The sequence below is a fragment of the Dendrobium catenatum genome, unplaced genomic scaffold, assembly GCF_001605985.2.
Source record: "Dendrobium catenatum unplaced genomic scaffold, ASM160598v2 fragScaff_scaffold_993, whole genome shotgun sequence".
NCBI classification, from domain to species: domain Eukaryota; kingdom Viridiplantae; phylum Streptophyta; class Magnoliopsida; order Asparagales; family Orchidaceae; genus Dendrobium; species Dendrobium catenatum.
Window position 1 is genome coordinate 1,549,963 of NW_021319455.1, and position 20,822 is coordinate 1,570,784.

General features: G+C 34.9%; 1 protein-coding gene and 1 non-coding gene across 2 annotated transcripts in view; one reads left to right on the forward strand and one right to left on the reverse strand.

The window, feature by feature from the left end:
* LOC110092052 overlaps positions 1-15,632 on the forward strand; it is a 19,535-nt gene extending 3,903 nt beyond the window's left edge. The window contains exons 6-7 of the mRNA XM_028697762.1: positions 14,279-14,364; positions 14,771-15,632. Of these exons, the coding sequence (XP_028553595.1) occupies positions 14,279-14,364; positions 14,771-15,418 (734 nt within the window). The 3' untranslated portion in view covers positions 15,419-15,632. The remainder of the gene's footprint in view (positions 1-14,278; positions 14,365-14,770) is intronic.
* A 3,837-nt stretch (positions 15,633-19,469) lies between these two features.
* Positions 19,470-19,541, reverse strand: TRNAT-UGU. The gene has a single exon. It is a non-coding gene; the product is annotated as a tRNA-Thr (tRNA).
* Positions 19,542-20,822: the final 1,281 nt, after the last annotated feature.

Here is a 20,822-nt window from a genome sequence, read left to right on the forward strand (position 1 = left end):
TGGCGAGGCAAACATACATCAGGGAAAAATGGTCATTTAAATTCAAGATAGAGTTGAGAAGTCATTTGATATTTAATTTATTATATAATTAATCCTGAACAATGTCTACGCCAATGCTAAAAAGAAGAGAGGACCGTGACACAATACAAATATGAGAATTTTAGTGGTTCAACGATAGACATCTATGTAACTATAGCAAAAGAAAGAGTTTTCACTATTCATCAAGTTATTACATGCACAATTCACGAGATTAGGTATCCTTCATAATTGCTATAGATTTACTTGAGAACTCGAATATATCTTGAGAGGGTTCAGTTCAGAAGGCTTATAATGTCTATGAAGTTAGGCACTCCATAATCTTGAGTTTCTTCTTTGTTTTACTATGCCTCTTACTTCCCTTTTATGAGTTGCAGTCAGGGTTTTATAGGCGCAACCGTCTGTGCAACTACTATTGGCTACGTATGAAAGGTGGAATCCTTTTTGGTGACGATTTTACGTGGTGAACTATTACTGGTGCAATAAATAGACTTTGAGAATAAGTAATTCTATGAAGAAATCATGTTTGGTTGGGAGGAAATTTGGAATTGTATTTGGATTGAGTGGAAGGGTAGAAATTATAGTTGGCACAATCATTTGAATCTTGGAAGAAATGAAGCGCACCCAACAGCATAATAAGTATTTAGGTAGCAAAGATAATTTCTTGGAACCTCAAAAGTGGAGTTTGATTTTTCATCTTTGCAAGTCAGCACATCAACCGAGGAATCTAGTTATAAATTTTTCCCTTTTGAATGCCCAAGTATTAGGGTTTCGAAAAGAAAGATAATGCATTCCTATTTGTTCTGGAGCTTTAATCCCAACTCATAGATGCTGGTGATCTCTTTGTAAATCGCTTAGGTTTAGCGTTGAATTAGTCTAAAAAATTTGGCTTTGAATATGTAAGGAAACTACCCGATGGGATGAGTCTAGGTAGATTATGGTATGATAGAGTTGATCAAATAGATTGGCAAATCGAGAAGTTGGCACTAAACACTTAAGGGGCTGAGTAGTTTTGAGGTCGATTGGATATAGCATGATATTAAGTAGGCTGAATATCTTATCAAGTAGTATTGTTATGAGTCTGAACAATATAGATGTGTTTGAGAGATTTCTTGATAATCTAGAGAAATGCCAACATTGTAGATCAATTGTTCCTTGTTGAGTAGATATGAAGGATGATTTTTTTGAGAAAGAATATGGCAGAGGGATTTCTTTTATCTTGGTGCCTTTCTGAACTGTTCTAAACTTATTGTTACCAATGTGATCTTTAGGAGAGGCATGGGGCTGAAGATAGTATGAACTTGCCAGACAGCTTTTAGGATGTAGTAGAGTAGCCTATAGGAGGTTTTGATGATGCCTTCTGATATTGTGATTATGAATAATCATTGAAGCAATCTAGGAGAATGTCTTACATCGACATAGGTCAATTCTTAAAATGTTAACTAGAAAAAATAAGAGAGGTTATAATGTGCCTTTTTTAATGTGTTTTTTTTTTTATTTCTCAAGCAAGAGTATACTCATGACTTATGATTGAATTGGATTTGATTTTTACATTTATGTAAAATGTTCGACTAATCGAGTAGGTTTTGTAAGAATGTTCTTTTGAACCATTTTAATTAAGATTTTAACATTACGACTTATGAATCTATTCACAATAGATCATTGTGTCGCTAGCTTGTGCAATTTAGGTTGATTAATATTATGAGTTTTTTTCTTGTGAAGAGCTTTATCTTGAGCTTTCAACGTTCTAGTATTAAAGAAATTCGTGTGCGTAGTTTGTTGGGATTCTGGGATGAATGTTATGACTCGCGGAGTAAGTCTTGCTTGTTGGTTGTGATTTTTTATTAAATGCTCATTTTGTAAGTGTTTTCTTGAAACTAAATATATTGTGTTTAAAACTAATAACTAATTCTCTAAAGTGAACTTGTTTTTTTTCAATGTTGTTCATGAAAATAATTGATTACATGATTGGAGAGTACAGTTCTATTCTCGAGAGGCTTATATTGGGGTTATAGAGTAGCTTGAGTTCAGGATTTTTTCTAGGGGTGTAAACGAGTCGAGTTGAGTTGAGTATGTGCCTAATTGAATGAAGCTTATTTAATTCTTACCGATTTCAAGCTTCTTTACTAACTTCGAGCTCGGCTCGTTAAAAAATTTATAGACTCGATCTTGTTTGGAAAGTTATAGCTTAACTTAATTGTTGAGCTCGATTTCTTAATTCTAAATAAAAATTTTCAGTTTCTTAGAATTTTAATTTTAATATTGAATTAATTTAAAAATATTAAAATATATTATATAATACTAATTTAAATATTTTTTAAAAATATATTTTAAGTTAATCAAGTGGCTGAACGAGCTTACGAGCTTGAGTATAGGCTTGAGCTTGAACTTGTGGCTCGATGAGCTCATTAACGAGTCAAGCTTGAGCCATCTTTGCTCACTTACACCTCTAATTTTATCCTTACCCTGATTTAGTTGTTCTTGATGAAGGAATGGGAGGATCTTTGTAATGTAGAACTTTTTTAGTTCATTAGAATGCTACTAGCAAATAAATGATTGCTACATGGCTGCCATGGGCAATCATCATTTTATTGGTGCCGCAAATGGTAATGAACAAGCTGATTGATCATCTTCCTCAATGCATGCTCTGCCTTGTTAATAATTATTAGAATTATTATATTACCATATTGATATTATCTCATATTCTTAATATTGATTAAGAATCTATAACATTTATTAATATAATATATTTTCATCATTAGAAAATATTAGAAATGACCTTTCTTTATTAAATTTAAATGAGAATTTAACTTTTAATAGGATGCAATGGAGAAAAATGATTCATGTCGCTGACCCCACATAGTGGGATAAAGGTTTGGTGTCGTTGTTGTATTAAAGATATTCCCCTATATTGTATTTCCTTATTGATCTCTCCTCTTGTCTTCAAAAAGGTATCTACTAGCATTAAAATCAATCAAATAAAGATGTAGTCCTTTTGTAGTTTTTGACATGGTCTTAGAGCATATTCTAAATATTTGTCTTTCTCATATCTTGATGATTTGCGAGGATCCAGTGAAGATCTTGTGAGAATTCCGTAAGCCTTATCTTATCACCCGGTAAATAATATATCAAGCCCATTTCTGTGTTTCTAAGATCATGTGAAAACTATGTGAAGATACCGTGTGGATTCTATGAAGATCCCCTGTGGATCTTGTTAAGATCATGTATAAATCTTGTTCAACCGCCCCACTCGCTCACTTCTCATGTCTGTTAAACTTTACCTCGCCATCTCTGCTAGGTTTTTTCCACCTCCACTGGGTCCAATGACAATCCACTCAAGTAGTTGTTCTACGAGACCACCTATCCATTGATTGATCGAAGCCTTGGAACTTGAATAATCTCTATGAATATGGTTCTCTCGAAGGTGGTTAAATGGAGGATCAACCATGGCCCCTCATCTGCTTCCTAATTCCTTCCACTCTAGCTTGCATCAATAAGAACACCTCCCTTATGTTATGTGTATAGAAGGTCCCCTATAAGGGCCCGTAGGTATTTGCATTTGCTGTATCATCCGCCTTTGCCTTGCAAAAGATTGGTGTATTTGACTGTAATAATGTGGCGGTTGGTTGCAAGGGCATCACATCATTTATTACTTTGTTGCTAATTGACGCTATTGTGCATACGGGGAACCTTCCATCACCATCAGTAAGTGTTAGCACTGATCATATGCTACACTTCACATGTTTGCAAGAAATTCTATTTTGCTCGTTGCATATTGCTAGCTATTACTCATAGGCAGACTGCTGTAAATAAGGAATCCCCTACATTGGCTTGTGGGAACTCATATGCATTTGCTAGATGCTCGATACTATGAGAGTATCTTTTCAATCATTGCATATCTACTATTATCATTTGTAGGAGTTTGGTGTGTTTTCCTGTAAACCAACATTGACTGCTGGATGTATTATATTCATTGCTCGTCTCTCTATATGTATTGGTTGGCGAATTGTCATCTTCATTGCACTTCAACCAGTGTTCGTTGCATGTCAAATTCATCTGCTTGAAGGGGACAGATGCATCTACTTGCATGACTGATTCATAGTTAAGTTATGTTCACTACAACTACCTCATTCATGCATGTTAGTGATTCATTGAATTGATTGCACATGAATCTCAATAATTCACAAGAGATCGATGTGTTTATTTGTAGATTGTTGTTAACTATTAGGTGGACTACATCCATTGCTAATTTCCCCACATACATTCATCAGCAACCTACTATGCTTGTTGTATGCTTTCTTTCAATGCTCGTAGGGGACTATTGCATTTATCTACCTGTTGGCTAATATTGAACAAGCTGGCTGATGTTGAACATAGGAAGACTACTACATTCACAACTCACTCATTGTCATTGTTGCTTGTTTATGACTATAGGATGATCGTCGCGCTTGTTTGCAGTGGCTGAATGTACTTGCTTGTATGTTGATGTTTGCTCGAAAGCATATGGTGTTTGTTGTGTGCTTTCTATGCTTTACTCACGAGCATATCACTACATGTTCCTACTATCATTCATGGATAGTTCATTGTGTGCATTGTAACTCCTTTATTGCTTGATGTATTTGCTTGCAATGATTCAAATGTTGTAGGTTCATTAATCTTCACTGTCGTTTACAGTCGTCCATAAATATTCACAAGCTTCCTCTAGCTGCTTGTAAGTGAACTATTATATGTGTAGTAGGTTCATGTTCTTGCTTGTAGGTTCATTATTCTGTTCACTACAAGTCCTCAGCATACGTTTATATGTGAATGGTCGATCATTACTGATGGGGACATCAAATCATCATGGAGAGTTTATCAGAGACGCGGCCGTCGATCTACGGCCACGATCGAGTTTAAACTTTTGCCTCCTAGTCATTGTCAAGGAGAAAATTCTTGCTGTTGGTACTCACTTGGGAGGCGGATCAAAGACCAAGGAGACTCTACTTCCAACCACCAAGGAATTGTGGAATCCATTGACGAGTACTTCGACGGCATCAAGTGACGGATCTCCACGTCTCCTTAAACAAAGGTCTTCCCTTTTCCACTTGCATTCAATTTCTTCCAAATCTAAGTTCTCAATTGGTTAGATTGTAATCACGAAAGCTCCTTCAACTTGCTCTTGCCAAGCTTAGTCATAAGTAGGAATTGAGTGTAGCCTTCTATGCATCCTACGTCTCGTTGTTAGATTAGGGATTTAATTTGAAAACTACTATTCGGTATTGCTTTTATTTTCTCAACTATCGCGATAGTTCAAATTCAGAGCATGTGATTTCGCCTAAGCAAATGATCGCTTCAGTTGTCTTAATCATCGTTTGAAGATGTGCTTATAATTGTGTTCTGAAATTATTCTAATTCAATAATTGTGCAATGCTCAAATGAACCAAACCATAGCATCTAAGTAGTCCTGCATCAATTACATATTCCTTGTAGTCACTTATAAGCAGATTGTTGTGCACATTATTAATTTTTTATTCATTGATTTTTATTTGAACATTAGGGCCATTAATTAGCATTTGCATTTTAATGTGAGTGTGCATTTTCTTTATTTAATGCTTGATTCCTTATATGTGTTCAAATTCAAGTTTAGTTCGTCGTCATCATTCAAGTTCTATTTATTGTCCTTTTAATTTAAGATGGGTCTTTTGTTCAATCAATATTTTAGAAGCCTCTCGAAGCCTCCCCTGTTTAAGGGAAATCCAAAAGTTGGGCCTTCCCCTCCATGCTACGAGAGCACATCAGGTAGGTGTCAAGCGACACCTTTGTCAAATGTTGCAATATCACCATACAAGCGTTCTCAGTGTGATGTTCCATGCACATCAAGTTGAGGAGAAAACGATTGATGTAGGAGTCTTGCTTGAGGGGATTCCTTAAGAAGGTGTAGAATTTGAAATTGCGCCCCCCTCCATCTATCATACTCGATCTTCAAGAGGAGTGGAAGTGCCTTTTTGAGGCATTTTTATTTTCCAAATAAGTGGAGGAGCTTTTACTTGTTACTTTGGAGTACTTTATTTGCTAAGTTAAGAATTTCTTAATTGATTGTTCTTCTTATTATAAAAAAGTTAATATATCTTTATATTAATATTAAAAAGAGTGTCTAATAAAAGAAATAATTAACTAGCTTAATTCTCTTTTAAATTTTATGAAATATAATCATAGGAGAATAATTCTTTCGTAAAAATTAGGAAACATAATCATATGAGAAGATCACAATTGATATCTCATTTTAATCCTAAAAATACTTTACTAAAATAAAAACAAATTCATAAGAGATCAGAATTGTTATATCCTTTTATTCTTAAAAATATTTTCCTTGCAAATTAAGTCTTCAAAGCTCGATCTAGGTAGAGCTTTGGTGAGGATGTCTGTAGTTGTTGCTTGGTAGGAATGTATTTCAATTTAACAGTCTCACTAGTCACATTCTCTATGATGAAGTGCCTATCAATTTTAACGTGCTTAGTCCTGTCATGATGCATGAGATTCTTAGCTATGCTGATAGTTTCCTTATTATCACACATCATTAGAATAAGAGATGAACCCATTTGTCTCAGTTCATTAAGAACCTTTTTTATCCAAATTCTTTCACAAAGTCCTTGTGCTAAAGCTCTGTACTTAGCTTCTGTACTACTTCTAGCTACCAATGATTGCTTCTTACTCCTCCAGATAACAAGATTACCCTAGACAAAAGAATAATACCCAGAAGTTGAATTTCATCAATGATGTTTACTGCCCAATCTGTATATGAATATACTTCAGTGCATGATTCTCTTTCTTTCTAAAAAATAGACCTTTCTCTAGTGTCATCTTCAAGCATTTAAGAATCCGGTAGACTACTTCCATTTGCTCTTCTGTATGACTGTGCATGAATTGACTTACAACACTCACTACAAAACCAATATCTGGCCGACTGTCTGAAAGATGGATTAGACGTCCAACAAGTCATTGATATCTCCCACTATCTACAAATGTAGTTTCTTTCTTGGTGCCAAGTTTCTTTCGATTATCTATAGGAGCATCAACAGACTTGCATCCAATTATATTGATCCCTTTAGGAAGATCTATAATATATTTTCTTTGGGAAACAACAATACCCTTTCTTGATATAGTCATTTCCATTCCAAGGAAATATTTAATATTTTCAAGATCTTTAACGTCAAACTCTTATGACAAATATTTTTTCAAATTTTTTAGTTCCTTCACTTCATTTTCAGATAGAATAATATCATTGACATAGACTATCAATATAGGCAATTTTACCAGCAGGAGATTTCTTGACAAACAGAGCATGATCAGCTTGATCCTATATGTAGGCTAAATTCAAAGCAGCCTTTGTAAATTTGTCAAACTAGGCTTGGGGAGATTGTTTAAGGCCATACAAGGACTTCTTAAGTTTGCAAACCGGTTTCTTTGCCATGCTTTTTTCAAACCAAGTGGGATTTCCATATAGACACCCTATTCGAGGTCACCATTTAGAAAGACATTTTTTATGTCTAGCTATCACAAGCTCCAATCTTGATTTATAGCTAATGAGAGAAGAATTCTGATAGCTTTAAGCTTTGCGATAGGAGCAAAAGTTTCTTGATAGTCTATCCCATAGGATTGTGTAAATCTTCTGAGCTATTAACCGAGCCTTGAACCTCTCAACTGATCCTTCCACTTTGTACTTTATAGTGAAAATCTATATGCACCGCACGGGCCTTTTTCTAGCTGGCAAATCAGTAATAGTCCATATTCCATTTTCTCAAGTGTATCAATCTTATCTTGTACTGCCCTCTTCCACTCTGAATTTTGTAATTACTCTTATATTGTGCTAGGAACTTGGATATTATTACGAGAAGTAGCAAATGCTCTGTAAGATGCTGATAGCCCTTCATGTTACATAATTCTCAATTGGATGACTTGTATATCTTCTAACACCCTTCCTCAATGCAATCGGGATGGTAGAGTTATTAATGTTGGGAATTGGCACATCTCCAACCTTATTTGTACCTATGTTTTCATCAGTTTGACTTGAAATTGAGTCAATATTTTGGTCAAATGCTTGATATGATCTGTGCACTAGCTCCTAACTTTTCCTCTCGATGCAGACTTGAAATTCTCATTAGTAAGTTGTGGAGCCACAAATTAAGCAGGCATGGGAGAGGAAACATCTGTGGGCTAGACTGATGACTAAACATGCATGGGTGTGAATAAGTCTTGTGTATGATATTCTGGTACAAGCATGGGTTGAGAAGAACTTGGTGACTCTTAGTGGGCAAAGGACACATACTTAGAAAGAACTTCCAACTTGATGTTCATTCATGCTCTCCCCTTGAACATGAGATTTGGGATAAAAGGACATGCTTAAAGAAAGAGACATCCATGGTGGTGTAAAATCATGTTGGTTGGAGGATAACATTTGTACTATTTTTGAGTTGGAGAGTACCCTAGAAAAATACACTTATTGGCTCTAGGATCAAATTTCTTATTTTGTTGAGGATAAACATAAACAAATGTCGTGCAACAAAATATCTTGAGTGGTAAATTAGACGAAGCTGCACGGGTGCGAGAAATTTTTTTCAGAAGTAGTTCATGTGGAAATTGAAAATTAAGGACTCTAGATGGCATATGATTGATCAAAGAGGTAGCTGTGAGAATGGCTTTTTCGCAAAAATAATTTGGAACATTAGTGGAAAACATAACACCGCGCAACCTCCAAGATATGTCTATTCTTGCACTTAATTATTCTTATTTATTAAGGGGTATCAACACAAGAACTTATGTGGATAATCTCATGATTTTGAAGGTAGGTATTGAGACTACTAGTGAAGTATTCCCTAGCATTGTTTGACTTGAGTATCTGAATTTTAGAGTCGAATTGATTTTGAACCATAAGATTAAAAGTTTGAAAATTTTGCCTGACTTTGGGAAATTATTTTGCAAGGTACACAAAGCTAGGATGACCAAGACGATAGTGTAACAATATAATTTCACTATCTTTATTGATATTGAAATTGGACATAAAATTAAAAGATTCTAACATATTCTAAGATTGGATACAACTTGCTTGAGAAACTTGGTTTGAGGATTGATTATATGGGAGGAGATAGAGCCATGAGCACTGTTTAGAACTGCCAATAATCTTCCCTGATTTCAAGTCCTAAAAATCACACAAATTTGGAAAAAAATTAGTAACAGATTGAATATCACAAGCCAATTTGCTAATAGACAAAATATTACAATCCAAGTTTGGAACATAGAGGACAGAGTTGAGATACAACTCTTTAGTAAGTTAGATGGAACCTGTTCTAATAATTTTTAAATTTTAACCATCATCAATACGGACAAACAAGCTATCACTACTTGGCTTGTAATTTTTTAGACGGGCATCATCTCTTGTCATATGATCAGAAGCACTAGTGTCGACTATCCGCAACCTCATGTCTCCTTTTTTAGTATTGAAGGCAGTATGTAAATCCGTTTGAGCAACCAAACATGTCCCAATAATGTTACCATTGCCAACTTGATTAAAGAATTTCTGCAGTAAATCCATCTACTCTTTGCTAAATGGGATAGGTTTGGGAATAGGAGCATTCTCAAAGTTGGAAGCCATATGTTCTTTGCTGCCTTTATCAAACCGTGGCTTTGGTTTCCAATCAACAAGTTTGTTATGGAGCTTCCAACAAGTTTCCTTGTAATGACCTAGTTTCTTATAGTAATCACACCAAGGCCTTTCCCGTTTCTAATGATCTCCACCATTATAGTTAGATGATCAGACAATAAGGGCAGATGCATCCAACGTTGATGTGGGTTGTTCCTTAAATCTCATCATTACTTTCTTTCTACTTTTTTCATGCCTAACATCTGAGAAAGCCTTCCTAAGATTTGGTAATGGTTTAGTGCCCAAGATTCGACCTCGAACATCATCCAACTCCCTGTTAAGTCCTAAGAAAAACTTAAACATGCTATTTTGTTCCACAATATGTTGGTGTATTACTGCATCTTATGGTCATGTCCATGAGTGAGTTTCAAATAAGTTAAGTTGTAAATATCATTTGAGTGTGTTGTAATACTGAGTAACATACTACTCTCCTTGGAGGAAGTCATGAAGTACTGATTGATTCAACCAAAAACAACTATAAAGTATATTCAGAGCTAGAGTATCTTTGGTTGCATCCTATATTTCTTTTACAGTCCCAAACAACAAGAAATTTTCACCTGTCATTATCATACTATTTTCAATCTTCGACTTTCTGAAACCTGGATTTGTAGTCTTTGGCATTGTTGCTACTCCTGTGAGATACTCATCATTTCCCTGACTACAAATGAATATCAACATAGATTGTGACCATTGTAAATAATTATAGCCATTTAATTTGTTCTATGATGAGAATAGGAGAAGAATCATTGCTGCCAATGTTTGGAATTTCTAAACCGCTACCTAATTCATCTGTCATGATGCCAAATATTTGTGATGAGGTCATTCTATATTGCGGAGAAGGTGAGGGAGAAGAATAAATAAGGTTGTTGGATATGTAGAAGGAGAAAGCCTAGACGAATATGCCAGAGAGGCGGTCTGAAGGGATTAGGATTCAGAGAACTAGCTTTGATACTATGAAGAATTTCTTAATTACTTAATCTTCTTATCAAATATTCAACACTAAGTGATTTTTTATTTGTGATGAGGGGGAGTTGGACCTCTCTCTATTTCACATATCACATTGATATCACATTGTTCAATAATAAGGCATCAAATTAATAGGAGTGAAAATATTTCCCATAATAGATGCCAAATTATTTCATGCTTGAAAATTTTTTAAAGTCTTAAGAATTTTTTAGGGCTTGTTGTTTACAATAATCACTCGCTTTTTACACCCAAAAAAAAAAAATCTGCCTTGAGAATATTTCCCAGGGAAGACACATTGACACTCTAATTAGTAAGTGAGTTGAAAGAAATGGATGGAAATGGCTTAACATAGCTTTCTCCTAATACTAGGGTAGTTTTAGAATGAATCTTTACAATTCCTTTGAGGGAAAGGATATTTAAAATTATTTGAGCAGAGGATAGATAATTACTTTTGGTAAGGTGAAAAATACACAATAAGGACATTTCATTTTTGATATTAGTGTTGGACAAAATGCCCTTGGTCATGTCAATTAGAGGACTGTGGACTAAGACATCTCATTGTTAGCATTGGAGTTAGACTATAGTATGCTTGTCAATAATGTGTGGATAGATGAGAGTCTTGGGCTTTAAGATTAGTGTTGTTTTGAATTTGAACGTTGGATATTTTTTAGATTGTTGTTGGATATGATTTAAATTGGGCTTCTAGATTCTAATTGATTCTTCGAGATTAGTGTTGATCCCATAGGTGTGATTGAAGGGTCACCATAGATCATGAGGTGATATGATATCGTTGTTGTAAATCTGGACCTAGATTTTGTGAATTTGATGATAACAAGCATTATTGGATTCTCTACTATGCTATCTCCTGTTATTGTTATTAATGTTTATTTATTTCTTGTGCACTAACATTTCAGGTCCATCGTACACAGTGCAAATTGACTAGCTCAGTATTTTCTATTTTTATTTATTTCTACATTTCCTGAGTCAAAGTCATGTATTTGGTGGATACTAAATTTGGTGATCGTGCACACGCACACTCTGGGGAGTGAGAGAGAAAATTAGAAGTATATTTTTTATGAACTAATCGTACTGTACGATGAGCTATTCAGAGAATCATTGAAATAGCTAATTATGCAATTAAAGCTATTGAACTAATCGTACTGGACGATCTATATCGTACAGGATGATAACTTGAAATCAAGATCTTAGCCGCCAATCATAATTTAGTCAATAGTTTAAATTTCAATTTTTGTACTAATCGTACTGTATGATATGTATCATAATGTACGATATAATCAAATCTAGCCTAAATTACTTATTTGATTAGGGAACGATTTTGAATTAATAGATCAAGTTAGATCATACATGATGATTTGACCGATCGTACTGTACCACCCGATTTCTACATGGGACGATATTTTTTCATCGCCAATCATACAGGATGATAATCCAAGTAGTTTGAATTAATCGTACTGGACGATGCTTCAAATCGGACTTGACAATCAGCTCAATTCCTTGAATTGATCGTACAGCACCGAACTCTTTGTACAATACTAACATAGTCATTTGAACTAATCATACTGTACAATTGTAGATTGTATTGTACTATCAGTGTCAATAGAATTGAATTTTAGGGCTTTTTGTGAGACCTTGTATTTAAGTTCTCTAATTAGACTTGTTTCAAGTCTTTGGTTGTTTGAGTTTTCTAGAGAGAGAGCTTGGAGAAAAGATGTTGAAGAGCTTTGGGAAAGAGAAAGAAGAAGATTAGTGTGAGAAGTTTTAACACGGTTGCTCCGAGCTAGCTTCCGCCTTGTTTCCTCCAAGTGTCTTGTTAGGTTTCTTGGGTGGCTATGGGAAGAAGATCATCAGTTTGAAGATTGTTGAGGTTCTTTGCCTTCACCAGGAGGGTGAAAAAGGAGATCGATGTTCTCTGCCTTCATCAAGAGGGTGAAAAAGATGTCAAGGTTCTCTACCTTCACCAAAAAGGTGAAAAGAGGTCAAGATTTTATGCGCATCATGTCGGTGAAAAGATTGTAAGGCCTTCTTTGCCTAGTTGTGGGGGCTAAAAGAGAAACACTAAAGGTTTAGTGCAATACTTGGAGAGAGGGACTCGGGGGAGTGGATATAGGTCATTGTTTGACCAAACCACTATAAAATTCTGTGTGCTGATTCTGATTTCTTATTTTGCACAATTTATTTTTTCTTCAATTTATTTTTGTGATAATTGCTTGTTGAAAATCTGTGATTGATGCTTCGTTATGTTGATTAGAATATCATCATTGTTATTGTAACTTTTGGTTATTTGCTTATGCATCAAGTAATAGTTGTTGCTTGCTTTTTTAATTACAAAAAAAACATATAACTTAGGCTTAACATTCTATATCGAACTTTCAAATGTCAATTTAGAAGGACCATTGTCTTGTTTTCGCTGTCACACAAAAACTATGAAAGCATGAATCTTCACATTTTTATCAGATCAATCCAAAATCAATCACTTTTTAGAAATGTATAACACAGAATTTAAACAGCTATACGTTTTGTAATTGAATCTTTATAATTAGAACCTAAAATACAAGCACATTGTATGTTAAAAGTCAAAACCAATAGAAGTGTATGTTGCACTGTTAGGGATCGATTGATTCAGCTTTTCAAGTTGAAGTTGGGTCTGGGATGGTGTGCTTTTACAGCAGATGTGCATGAAAGGTATTCACATCTATCGCTACAGCGAGACCCACAAGAGCTACCATGCCACACCTGAGGGAGAAATTATTCTGTGCAGACATCGAACGCAGAGAACCATTCGGATTTGCTGTGCTTTTACTGCCCTTTTGTTGCGCTTTTAAAAAAGGGCAGCAAATATTCAATTACGAATGTGTTTTTACTGCCGTTTTGTTGTGCTTTTTCAAATACTAAGTAAAAGCACAACAAATATTCAATTATTTAATAAATATTAAATATTTGTTATCCTTTTACTGCTCTTTAGCAAAAAGACAGTAAAAGCGCAACAAATCTGGACGGTTCTCTATGTCCGGTGTTCGCACAGGATAATTAGTCCACCTTGGGGGCCATCACATGAAAAGAAAAGGCATAAGCGTAAAGTTAGTTCCGCTGTTCTCCTTATTAATTTTTTTCTAGAGTAGTATTCCTTTAGATGAGAAATATGCTTACAAAAGCACTACTTTGCAAGATCTTCTCTATGACTGCATGAGCATATAGATTTACTTAAAGAAATAACTCTTATTTTGACGTGAAAGTATAATGTTTTAATACCATACAACATAGAAAAAGCACAAAATAAACACAGTTCTACCAAACGAAGCATCATATACACAAAATAAACACAGTTCTACCAAACGAAGCATCATATAAGAAACTTTTCAGGGAAGTATCTTTAGCTAAAATTCGCTAACAGTAATTCCTGAGATATCCACTGAACCAAATCCTTTGCTGTCATTTTGGCGACTACACAGTATTAAAAAAAATGTTCTGAATGCCATTTCTGAGCTTGCAAGTTGGGTTTTTAATTTATTCCGCACTTCCAATGCTGTAAACATTGTTGTTGATCTAACGATTCTTTGAATTTCTCATCTTTTCAAGCAGACATTACCATGGTGGTTGGTGCAATCTTGGCAGGCTACATTTCATGTTTACTTCAACATGGATTGGGAAGTTCCTTTTTCTCTAAGGTTATAAATCTCTAGACTTACTGTTCTCATAATCCATAGTGTTTGAACATAACCTTATTCTGCCCAGAAGTTATCACTGTTCCAAGCTTGACATCACATCATATTAGTTTATAACATCCATCACAGGAAAAATAAGTTTTTGTGAAACATGTACAACGTAAGGAAGAAAATACACTCATTAGATGAGTAGATAAAATTTCTGTCTTAGGATTAGGAAGGAAAAGAGGAAGCCATGAAATTGCAGAGATAAAAATTTGTTTTTTAAGGTTTATGAAGAAAATATTTAACACCTCATGCAACACTCATGAACAAATAGTAAATTTGGATCCACAAAGTTGATCTCAAATAACTGAAATAGTTTATTAATGATGATTTATTGATTTTTCTTTTCTTCTGTCATATTCAGAAGCGGGCTTCATCATCAAAACTACAAAATCATACTTCACTGAACAAACCTGCCTTGGTTGTTGAAAGCCTGAAAGAAGAAACGGAAGCTGGATGGCCATCTCCAGGAAGGCTAATCTCTGATCTAGCTAAATTTGCCATAGAAGCAATCATTAATGCCCTTCTAAGCCTCATCATCTTCCCTCAAAGTCTCTTATCTGGAAGAAAAGGTCTGACTCCACTGAAAGACAATCTAATCATAACTGAGGACAAAGCAGAGCCACCTCTAGTTCAGAAGCAAGCAAACTCTTCAACCATGATGGAGAATCCAAGCTCCTCAAATATCAATACTGATACTTCCATTAGGCACCAGAAGAGCAGCAAGCCACCCAAGTACAAGGATGGTTCACTTGTGAGTAAGCATAGATCAACAAAGAGGCAAGATTATACCGACTTCTACAGCGCTGAGGCTTCTCAGATGGGTTCTAAGAGCCAGAAAGATAGAACTCGGCACCGTCACCGCGAAAAAAGTGGAGAAATGGTTTTTGGAGTTGTGGGGACTGAACCAAAAGCAATTGAGACCAAGCCTAAGGAGTACAACAATGAACAGAAGTTTGATCATTACAACATGAACAACAAGTATGGTACAGACAATTCTTACCGCTTCTGAAATGTCTTAGCTTACTTAGCGCTGTGTGTGTTGCCTAATGTGATTGTAATGGGAGTATAGTGTTATATGTTCTATTCTGGAAAGTGAGGCTTGTATTTCTTGGGAAACTTTAGAACAATATATAGCAGCTTTCCTTACAATTCCACTGGTTTGTTAGAACCTTGTAAAATTCCATATCTGGTTTGTTAAATCACAGATTTAGCTTACTTTTATATGACTATTCTTCTAATCTCTATTTTATTGGGTTATCAAATAATCATCATGAAGAGATTATTTTGTGCGGATGTTGAATGCTGTCCGGAGAACCACCAGAATGAGCCATGTCGGTACTGTGGCTTGGTGCTGCGGCTCGGTACTGCTCGGTATCTCGCTCGGTATTGCTGACGAGGCTCATTCTGGTTGGTCTCCAGATGTAAAGTTGCGTTTGGCGTCCGCACATAATAATTTCTCCTTAACATGACACAATGGAGAAAACAAATTCACTTAGTTGACCTCATGCAGTGAGATAAAGGTTTGATGATGATGTTGTTGTTGTTGAATGTGGTTGAAGGCGTGGCGAGTGATGGCCAAAATAGTTTCAGTGATGTTAAAGTTATAAAACTATTTGGTTTTCTCATTCATAGCAAAACTATCAAGATTTATTAATTTGATTGATGTAGGAAATTTAAATTTTTGGTGGGCTCCATATACAAAATTTGCAAATTGAGCTAATGGAGACATCTATTTACTACAATGTCCAAAAATTATGTTGTGAGAGTGTTCTGGTGCCGGGTTTTTGGGTGCCCCGGCTTTGAGCTCTCGAATTTTTGGGGAATTAATTGAACGCAATAGCGTTGGAGTTTTGGGCGCCGTGATATTGGGTCTGAAACTTTATTTTTTTTAATGAAAATATCTTAAAGTATTTTCTTGAATACCATTTTAATTGAAATGAGTAGCATAAACTTTAGTAATAAATAATCAGAAGCCAATGTATTGTATTTGGACATGAAATATATAATATACATACATTTTATTGTTCATTTAGTTCAACATATATATTTTTGGCATACTATAAATATATTGATGAGTTTAATGAGAATTGCATTGGGTGTGTATAATGTTCGTTAATATATATGATGTGAAAATATGTGCAAAGATAAGAAATGCTGGTTGAAAATTATTGACTTATTCATATTGGTTTGAGACATGTTATCCTGTACAAGAGGTGGACCAACATACTTTCTTTTAAAGAATATTTGTTATGTAATCCTTAGTGATATGAACGGGGAGCCATAAGAAGACTGATTGATATGATATGATATGCCGGTGGTAAGAAGTGATGACTTATTACATGAAAGCCACATGACTTATGAGATATGATATGAGACTTATTCTTGACAATAGGATTGGTATGATCGAGATTGATTCCTGTAAGGTTGACCTAGAGGACTAGATAAAAAAATACCACATATAGTCGGATGTCCTATCTTGTTTATATTGCTTATGAATGCATATGATATTAGCATGCATGATACATTGCATAAGTGATATTATATAATATGACATACATGAGATATAACATGATTGATACATACACGTGATATGGCTTATAAGATTGATATAATGGCACATGATTCACATGAATTATATGGTATACATAATGTGCATTGTACATAATATTGATATTATATCACATTCATACATATACGACACTACAAAAAAGGCTGATATGATTGGTAAGACTGATACTTGAAGTATTGTATTTGATAGGAACATGATATACGTGTATAGACTCTGTACGAAATGCATATAAAGACTTATATGAACTGTTTTATAACTAATAAGCATAGGAATAACAAAAGCTTTTGATCTTCTATACAACCACTAGTCACTAAGTTTGAATGATATCGTCTTTACTCTTTAAATGATTTCTATTGTTCATATGAAATGAAACAGTTCATATTGACTATTATATGGTCTTATAGTTACATGTCTATACTAATATAGATTGAATGATTATATACATATTATTTTTCACTATCGTGCGTTGATTGGAGTAATAAGTTTTGATAACCTACTGAGCCGTTAGCCCATTATATGATTTTTACATATTTTCAAGAAGAGCTTAATTTCATGGTGGATCGTAAGATAGAGATATCTAGTCGTAGGGATCCCTTGTGTTGAATTATTGCAAATTGATTGTAATTGAGTTTACCCTAAATATAAAGTTAAGTTATAGTAGCAAATAAAAAAATAAAAAAAATTAAAATAATAAAAAAAGAAGTAATTGAATTTACCCTAAATATAAAGTTAAGTTATAGTAGTAAATTAAAAAAAAAAAACTAAAAAATAAAATAAAAAAAATAATTACAAAAGCAAATAAAAAAAAACTAGGTTTTCAAGAAAATGGTAGAATACACTGTCATATTTGATTATGATAAAATAATTTATATCGATTGATTTATGTTACAGCTCAACTAATAATATTAGTCTTGATAAAATCTAATCTCTAGACCATAACTGTCTGATTTGCAACCCGCATGATCCCAACTTTCTATCACTTTGCTCTTTTCTATTATATGTGAATCTACACCATGTTTCAATTATTTGAACAATTGAAGTCAACACAATTTTGGTGGTTAAGGATAGGGGTGTAATCGAGTCGAGTCAACTTGCAAGTCGGCTTGGACTTGACTCGGTAATAGACTCGACGAGTCGAGCTTAACGAGCTCGGACAAGATTTCGAGCTCGATGACTTATCGTGCTCGAACAGACCTCTGCTCAACTTGTTGGCTCGTCGAGCAGCTCGCGGATGTGACCGGAGGTAAAACGAAACTTAGATTTGGGCGGGCGGGAGGAGGAATCGAAGTTCATGTGGAAAAATAAAAAAGACAGAGTTCGTGTGTTGCTCGATGGCGGAACTAGGGACGATGATGGAGTTCGCGTGTTGCGAACAATTATTACGTCCTCCGACCGGACTAGAGGAACGTCCGGTCGGAGGCCAAATCGCGCTAAAAAACGAGAAATACCGAGCAAATACTAAGCAATACCAAACAATAACGAGGAATACCATCACGTGAAGACCCAATACCGAGTTATATCGAGCAATACCGAGTTATACAAAAGTTGTACCGAGTTTTTTCTAATTATTGCTCGATATTGCTCGGTATAACTCGGTATTGATCTTCACAGAGCGATATTCATCGTTATTATCAAATAATACCTAGTAATACCGAGCAAATACCGAATTTTTTGGCGGAATTTTGCCCTCCGACCGGACGTTCCTCTACGTCCTTACACCGGATCTAATAAAAGTTTGTTGCTCGAAGGCGGAACTCAGGACGACTGAGCTTGATGACGTAGCTCGGGTCGATGGAGGTCGGAGGCTTGGAGCCCGCGTGCTGCTAGCGGGGGTTACCCTGGTCGGGACAACGAGCTCGCGACTTCGGCGAGATGACGGAGCTCGACGGTCGACGTAGCTCAGGATGACGTAACTCGTGACAACGCTCGATGACGAACAGGAAGGAGCTCAACGAGCCGCTCAATGTGAGAGATGAACAGGAAGGAGCTCGATGAGCCGCTCAATGTGCGAGCTCGGCTCGACTAGTTGTCACCCCTAGTTAAGGATTACATTCTTTGCATTCTTTGATGATTAGAACCTTTTTGAGAACTTAAAAATAAATTATTTTTATTTCTACTATTATGGTCTCATGTCTCGAACTTTTATTTTATCCAGTGAACGTACGCAGAGGAACCTTCGGTTTTAGGCAAAAAAGCGCCTGTACCGAGTTTTTTGAAAAAACTCGGTACACCTCGGTACTCGGTACAGGCGCTTTTTTTGCCTAAAACCGAACGTTCCTTTGCGTACGTTCACTGGATATAATAAAAGTTCCTCATGTCTCATACTTTAAAACATAAAATTTGTGTCATTATTTTTGAGTAAATAATTTTTAATTCTCTTTTTAAAATAAATTAAAATTTAGTGAAATGAAAAATTATTATTTCAAAATACAATGGATAAATTTTTTTAAAAGAAAATTGAATATAATTAATATAACTTCTAATAAATAAATGCCCTCACGCAGGATCGAACTACGGACCTTCAGTTTACAAGACTGACGCTCTGCCACTGAGCTATAAGGGCTAATCGTGAAAATTTAATTAAAGATATTATATTAAACAATTCCTTATAAACGCCTTTCCTCTTTCTCCCGCAATTAACGAATTTTCATGAATAATTTTGGTGAATGGCATTTTGAAAATTTATAAAGAGAATAAATGCATTAATTGATTAAAATATTATGATATTTAAATATAATCATTATAATAAATATCTTATAAAATAAATAATAAAATCGACACATAACTCGTTTCATTATTTTTATAATGATAAGGGTGAGTTTTGAAATTTATATAAAAAAAATTTAATGAATGATTTATCTCACTATCTAAAACATATATTAGTGTTATTTTTTGTATGCTTTTTAAGCTTAATTAAGTTATCTTATGAATTTATAAAACTTTTAACATCAAATTAATTTTATTTTTTTAGAAAAAAAATAGGCTTTGATATCCCGATTAAAATTTGTTCCAAATGGGCTTTAAAACTATTGAATTTATTTTGAGATAAGTGTCACCAATGAATTATCAATCATATTTTTATTTTATACTTATTTTGAACATAAATTCTAGGATTTTAAAATCCGTACGACCAAATTTTGATCCTGTTATCACAAATTTTCTCATGCTAGAATTTAATGAGAATTGTCTTAACTATTCAATTGGATGTTAAATCACTGAAAAATAAGGCTATTCTCATTGGTATTCTTTCTTTCCCTCTCCGTGAACTTTATCTTGTTTTGTTGAGTCTTTGAAGGTTTTGTGAGTAAGATTTGAATGTCTTGTATAGACAGTTCTTGATCGATTCGCCGTTCTTTTAAGTGTGGTGAGCATGAATTGATGCTAAGGATCATAAGCCAAACACTACGATAAGCGAAACAATGAAACGGAGAGAAGCTGATGAACATGGAGAATCAGGAGTTCTTAACCATCCAATAACTTGTAGACATGCATGGAGGAAAGTATTACATGAATGACCTAGGGAGCTTTAGAGTCAATTCTCAGCGTTGCTTTAATGGTGGATATGATGGAAAAACATTCAAATTTGTTATTTGAATGCTGTAATCAAGTAAGAGCACTGACCTACGACAGATTATTTTGTGTGGACACCGAATGATGTTCACCGTCCGAAGACAAACCAAAATGCGCCACGTCAGCAGTATCGAGCCGGGTACCAAGAAATATCGAGCAGGATGTGACGTGGCGCATTTTGGTTGGTCTCTGGACGGCATTCGCGTCCGCTCGGTATAATTTTCCCCTACCTAGAATAGTACAAATGAATGATATACTAGGGCTATGTGGCCTA